The 7277-nt window shown below is 41.7% G+C and overlaps 1 protein-coding gene across 1 annotated transcript; it reads left to right on the forward strand.

Annotated features, from left to right (window-relative positions):
- The first annotated feature begins 236 nt into the window (after window positions 1-236).
- LOC143314690 (fetuin-B) lies at window positions 237-5370 on the forward strand. Its single transcript, XM_076721756.1, has 7 exons — window positions 237-470; window positions 1532-1642; window positions 1864-1951; window positions 2799-2965; window positions 3464-3571; window positions 4078-4164; window positions 4876-5370. The coding sequence occupies exons 1-7, from the start codon at window positions 237-239 to the stop codon at window positions 5368-5370; spliced, it is 1290 nt and encodes a 429-aa protein (XP_076577871.1).
- The last annotated feature ends 1907 nt before the right edge of the window (window positions 5371-7277 follow it).

Below are 7277 nucleotides of genomic sequence, written 5' to 3' on the forward strand. Positions count from 1 at the left end.
AATGTTTGTCATTTGTTCTTTTTATCTTATAGGAAAGAGTTTTCTGCAGGTTAAACAAAGCATTCATTCACATATCAGCCCTCTCACATGAAATAAACTTTGTCCTTGGCATCATTCCAACATCTGCCTCCTGTTTTGATTCCAAAAGTCACTCCAGAGACTGAACGCAAACACAAGAGAACAAACTTCACTTCAAACCTGCTCTGTCTTTAGCTCCTGCCTGAACCTCTGCCACCATGGACAAATCCATCTGCACATTATTACTGCTATTATCCTTGCTTTCGATTCACACAGTGTGTGTGTACGGTGAGGGTTTTGCTCTGGCGCCCATTGAACTTGCTCCCATCCCCTGTAATGACAAAGCAGTGGAGAAGCTGTCTCGTCTGGCTGTCACTTACATCAATGAGGATCGCACTGATGGCTATAAGTTTGCGCTCAACCGCATTGCAAATGTTCACCTGCATGCTCAGGTCAGTACAGAGACAAATGCAAAGTGGGGAAAGATGACTGGGGTTGTTGTAATACTCTGTCAGTGGGTGATTTGTTCATGTTTAACGAGGGGAGAGGGGTGGAAATGTTATTTTCCCTTCTGCTGTCACCGAAATATCAAAACATCCCTGTGATAAAATGAAGTCGCTCATTGATAGATTTAACCAGCCGTGGCCAATCTTCATGTCAGTGGGATCCCATTTGAGAAGATTTGTGTGTTGTTGTCAGGAATGGCTGTGCACAGTCAAACTTCTAATCAGAAATCATCCTCTGACATTGTCACAATGTGCTGACACTCCTCTGGGGAAATTATAATGAAATTAAACTCTGACTTCTCAGGGACTTGCTGTGGTCCCCAGACTCTAGTTTGGGAACCACTGTGCTATATCAAAGACGTGAAAAATATCCACTATTAAATGTGCAACCACTCGCTCGTACTTTGTTGTGAGTGACCGCCATCAGTGCATGTTGCTTGTAATAAATGAAACATTAAAATAGAAGTACAGTCTTTTATGTCATGAAATGAGATGCCATCCCCTTTCACGGCTCATGAAAAAAGGCCTTTAGGACTGAAGAGACTGTTAATAAAGTCCAGGTCACTTCAGTCCAGGACCACTGGGACAGACCTTACACAACAGGCCTTATGAACTTCATGCTGTCAGCTGCTCAAGGCTATTGTGGCAAGGCAATGGGATTGATCAGGTCTTAAGAGGCTCAGTTCAACTTCATGACCTGAAAAGGCTGCCGTTACACCTGCTCAATGTGTTGACATTTGTTTTCAGCGCTCTCGCTCAAATCAATATTGTCCAAAGTGGGGAAGGTGAAAGTGGAAGGGAAGTACAAAGAGCACCTCCTAAATGGTTCCTTAAAGATGTAACTGAACAAATGAAGGGCCTTAAAAGTGCCTTAACAGAGGGCTTCTCGCACATTCGTTGAATGATTTGTGATGCTTCTATTTTTTCCGCAAGCAAAAAATACTGAGCTCTCACAATTGTTTGCGTTTCTTCTCTCGTATTACGTGTGTTTGCACTGTGCGTGTCAGGGACCTGCGGGCAATGTGTATTACCTGGACCTGGATGTCCTGGAGACCAAGTGTCACATAGGCAGTCCAAAACCATGGAAACGCTGTGACATCAGACCATTCATGGAAACAGTAAGACACACAAACACGTGCACACACACACAGTGACGTTTCTATCATGTTTGGGGACATTACATAGACTTACATTAATTCCTTGGAGACTTACCCTCACCATAACCATTACCACTATTTGCCTAAACCTAACCTCCAGTCTACTCATAATGTATTCCCTTAGAAAGTCTCAATATCTTGACTGGTTTAAATGGGGTTTCTTCCTCTTTTATTCTTTTCAGCAAATCTCCGGTAACTGTAGCACCACCATTCTGCACACACCAGAGGGATACTCCTACCTGTACAGCTACGAATGCACTCTCGTCCCAGGTACCATTAACATATCAGTAGATTGGCAGTGTGGCATTTAGTCTTACATGACTGTATTGCACAGAATGGTGCAAGTACACAAAGTGTACACATTGGTGTGCTTCCCCTGTCATAATTGTATAATGAAACATATCGTGAAGAACTCTACATCACAGTATCACAGGGAGATGTGATGCCAAAATATGGATTTTACTATATTGTTTTGTATGACATATTGTGTAGTTTTGTATCTTCAAAGATTAATGGAGCATCTCATGTTTCAATGACGTCGCTCAGTATACAAGGCTCATCAGGAGGAAAAGGAAAGAAAAGAAAAAAGAAAGAAAAGGAAGGAAGGTCCCTCTCAGAAAAGACTTTCTCTCTGTGGATGTTTTAATATGTCACAAACAGGTGTAACTAATAACTGGAACGCTATAATGGAACTGAGCCATAATTAATGTAATTAGATACACCTGTGCATTATCCACGATGACAAATCAAAATGTCGGCCATGAAAAATTGGTTTCACTCTAATTCAAACTGAGATTTGTTTGTTTACTTGTTTCTTTGATCACTTAAGGGCCTTTAAGGGCCAAACTCTGCTCAAACTACAATTCATCTTTAAGGAATCTTGAAGCTCTTGAAGTGAAACACCTGTGTACTACGGTGGATTTATCAAATCATTTACCAGAGATGTTCCTAGACATGTTTAATTAATGATTCTGCTTTTACTTAAAACTGCTAATTATTGCTTTCATTTATTGTCAGTGTGTTTCTGCCCTACATATTCTGCATACAACATTTTGTTTGCTGTAATTTCAGCGCATGTGTTTACTTAATCAATATTATCCCTGTCTGGTCCTTGTAGATCCCCCAGAGAAGCTGCAGCTGACCTGTCCAACCTGCCCCCTCCTGCTGCATGTAGACAGCCAACAGGCCGTGAAAGCTGCCCAGGCCACTCTGATGTCCTATAAGAGACAGTCCACACTGAGTGCAGGGCTCGGAGTGAAGAAGATCACTAGAGCATCAGCGCAGGTACGACTGGATACACAGTTATTAACTTTGATAGGTGAAACAAAGCTGCACGGCTGGTTTCATTGCACAGCAATGTGTTAAATGTTACATTTATTGGGAAATTACACTTAAGAAGAATCTCTGGGTGTGCATGAACAGACGGCGCAGTGCACCTTTGAGCTTCTGCGTGCCAGATGAGTACCGTTACTGCTCCACAATAACCATAATGACACAATAGCCTGGCAAGGTTGCAAAGGATTACTGAAGGTGCTTTAGCCCTAACTGTCTGGCCAGGCTTTTGTTTGGAGAGCAAATGAGAGACTGAGTGGGACGCCTGGGGATGAAAGTTCAGTATATTGCTCCTCTTTGCAAATGATAATTCACCTAAGGTAATATTTTTTGCATTGTAAAACCAAGATGATAGCCATTACATTGCAGCAACCATGTATCTGTATCTGCCTGTAAATGTGTGTTTATTTGTGCAATTTGCCCTTTTTCCACATAATTTCTATGTTTGAGGCTGTGCCAGTGAAAGCCACCTTTGTGGAGTACACGGTCCAAGAGTGTCCAGAGGGAGTGACGGAAAGAGGCACCTGCCAGCGGCTGACACTCGACTCTGACACAGAGGTACTCAGCACAGACAGTCCAGAGACTCAAGAGTCAAAATTAGGCATTGAAATGCTAAATCAGTGGAATACAGTCCTTTAATATTTGAAGATCAGTTGCATGTATACCCTTGTTGATCTGCTCATAAAAGAGGGATGTCATTGAGCAACAATGTTTGAAGGAGCTCCATTAATTTAAATAAATGGATTCCTACGTTGACGATCTGCCACTGTTATGGCACAAATTAATGTTGTTGTAAAAACTTAAATAAACATCAATCAGCCAGCATCTTGTTTACTATCACTGAAGCGGTTACTGAAAGTGTTACTTGATGACATGACAGATTCATTTCTGGCACCACTGAGAGGCTGCTGTAATTGATTCTTTTATGAGAGAAGCCCGACAGGTCCTTTCCTCCTTTTTCATTCATTATTTTATTATATATTTATATGTCGTTGTTGTTGTTTTCTTGCAGTGACCTCATATCGTAAAAGAAATTAACAAAACGTTTTATCTTCTCCTCTCAGACTGCGGGTTTCTGTACAGGATCTGTGTATGGAGACTTGAATGGCCATTCTGATGCTCAGGTGTCCTGTGAGATGTTTAAAGTACAGGTACAGCAAGCAGTTGAGAAATATTTCGCATCAGAATCAGAAACGGGTTTATATCCAAGACGGTTTCCACATACGAGGACTTTGCTTTGGTGTTGTGATGCAGAATGATCATGGCAGTCAAAAATATGTTGCGCACCAATACACACTGCTTTTCCTGAACAGATTATTACAGTTTTCAGAGTTCTCTTTTGTGGTGTTTCTTGACAAACACAAGAGATAAATGAGATTTGACTCAAAGCCTATCATGCACACATCCAAAAATGAGCAGCACATTGGATTAAAACGTGTCAGTCATAAGGAGAGTAAAGTGGAAAAACTTGAACCAAATGTAACATGAAGTGTCAATCGACAGTGTGGGACAGCAGTGGGAATGTAATGACCCACTGCCTGGTCGAGATGTCATCTTTGTTTTATGCTCTGCTTTGTATCCGATTTTGATAAAGCAACCCTTAAAATGCTAATGTAACTGTCTGAATGAATGCCACTGGCCATATAATTATACTGTCATATCATTTGTGTTGTGTCTTCAAATGCATGTTTTCCTTGTGTGTGTTTAAACGTATGTGTGAGAAGTGAAATTGTATGGTTCTGTGCTGTAATTATATTGTCTTGTCACTCCTTCTCAGAGCTGTGGTTTGTCACGCTATCTTGCATGACTGAGACTCTTTTTGCAGGCAGCGAATGAGTTTGATCGTGTCTCTCTGTCTGCAGAACGTGGACATCCTCAGACCAGTGCAGCCTCAGGTTCATGACCTCCCTCAGGACCCTGACATCCCAACCTTCCCGTCCCAGATCGATGACCCAGGAAATGATCTTCAGCCTGTTCCCTCAGACCCCACACTGCCCCCTGCTGTTCAGCCACCACCATTTGATCCCACGCCCATTCACCCTGTGCCCTTTGACCCCTCTGTTGTGCTTAAACCCCCTCAGCCCTTCAGTTCATCTTCCAGTGAGTCTGCTGAAGGTCTAGCTGGAGGCCAAGTTGCTGGTCCTTTTGATTCATCCGATTCATCCTCTGAAGAGATTGGAGGCCCCATCGCACTGCGACCACCCTTAAACTTCCGCTACCAGAGGCGTGACCGCAAGAAACGACAGGCCTTGTCGGAGACCTCGCCCCCTCACAACCCCGTCTTCCTTTCTGATTTCCCCAGTGGGGTCTCTCCTTTCCGCTCCTGTCCTGGTCCCTCTCGATTCACCACAGTTTAACTGATGCTGCGCAGGAGTCCATTTGTTCATGTGTGATTCATCCATTGAGGTGGTGGACCAACAAACTGCTCTGCTCCCCATCACTGGAGGCTTGTAATAATTTCTGTCAATGAGAGAAATGATATCTCCTCTCTCTGGCCTTGAAATGACCTCTCTGTTACTACTGTAACACTGCTCCCAACAGCAGGCAAAGCTTAAACCAAATGTATCTGAAAATGGCTCCAAATATTTGATCAATTTGAACAAATCTCAGTTTGAATCTCCTGTCAACTATCTGAAGAACTGGTATACTTAACAGCCTGACAATACTTAATGTGACAGTTTTGGTCTAATAAAGCAATTAAAATTTGATTTTAGAGCTTGATTTATGGATTACTTGATGGGAAAAAAAGAGAAATTTAAAGAACAAGACAAATCTGTAAATTCAAATGTGATTCTTATGTGTCTTTATTCTTCTAAGTTGAATATTTGGATTTTGGTCAGACAAAACGGAACATGAATGTAGGCTCTTAGGAAATGTGACAGCCATTTTTAACTAATTTCTGACATTTTGTACTCTAACTGATCAGTCAATTAATGAAAAATTGTTAGTTGTAGCCATAGAATATTTAGCAGCAGCGTTTTCTTATAACCCACACACTGAATTCCCATGAAGCACATTGAACTACAACATGATAATGGATCAGTTAAATTCAATTTTCTTTGAAGTTGCCATGAAAGGTTTTAAGGAAACTGAGTGACCACTAAATATTACAGAAGATCATTTTGCAAGTTTTAGAGAAAATTATTGTGAGATAAGCAAAAAGTACTGCGATAGGATGCAATAGAATTGTGAGGGACTACAAACATAGTTAAGTGGTCATTGAGTGTGGCCACTTGACTGGCGACAGCTTTACAGAGACGTGCAGTGAAGCAGAGGAAACGTCAAGGTTTATTATTAGGACACTTCACCACGGGGCCGAATAGCACTGAGGCGAAAGACAAGTGCAAGCATCTCAGGAAAGCTTTAAAAGCATGAAACCACCTAAAGTGAGTCTTTGTCAACACAGAAAATAGAGCTTTTAGAAGGAGTGGACCATCCACAGTGGAGATGTGACGTGAAGTCATCTCATAGATGACTGGAGTGTCACTCAGTCTGACCTTCAATAAACACAGCATCCCCATGTTTTTCAAAGCCACCTAGTCGGGAACTTACCCTCTATAACAACAACTCACCAAACATAAGTGATGTGAAGTACAGCAATGACAACCACAGAGACCTATACATCAGGAGATGAAACAACTAAGATAGAGCACAGCCCACGGGTCAGGACGCAGCAGTCTGTCTTCATTTAAAGGACAGTGGAAACTCCTCTGAGGACAGCAAAGTACACATTTTTGATAGAGAGGACAGGTGGTTTGAAATATGAGTGAAAAAAGGTGAAAACAGCCTTCCTAAGACAAAGTGGGAGAGGCTGCGACACTGCTGTTGTGTGGCTTAGTGAGATCAAGGAGACTGACAAAGGTGTAAATGCCTATGAAATTTTGGCTTGGAAGAAATAGTGTCAATACATTTTGCCCATGTATATTTCTGAATAGCATACTTTTATTCTAGACCCCTGCTGGGTTCATGTTCAGTATTCATAAAACCCCAGTAACACACAAGACTTGAAGGTCATTACTGACCCTGAAAATGTTAGTTGACTCACTTTGTTAGATGCTTTTGGAAATTAGACCATTAGCAAAAGGCAATTTACACATAAAGTGTTTTATTTTGAAATCTTATAATATTTGATAAACCTCTTGCTGCTCTTAGTTTGAGTTTCGCGGAATTTGTCACTCTCTAAGTTCAAAACCTTTTAGGAGCTGTTGTGTTTTAGAAGTCGAGTAGCACATAGCCACTTTACGCGACAGGGGGCGGGAGAGAT

This window comes from Chaetodon auriga, chromosome 3, assembly GCF_051107435.1.
Source record: "Chaetodon auriga isolate fChaAug3 chromosome 3, fChaAug3.hap1, whole genome shotgun sequence".
NCBI lineage: Eukaryota > Metazoa > Chordata > Actinopteri > Chaetodontiformes > Chaetodontidae > Chaetodon > Chaetodon auriga.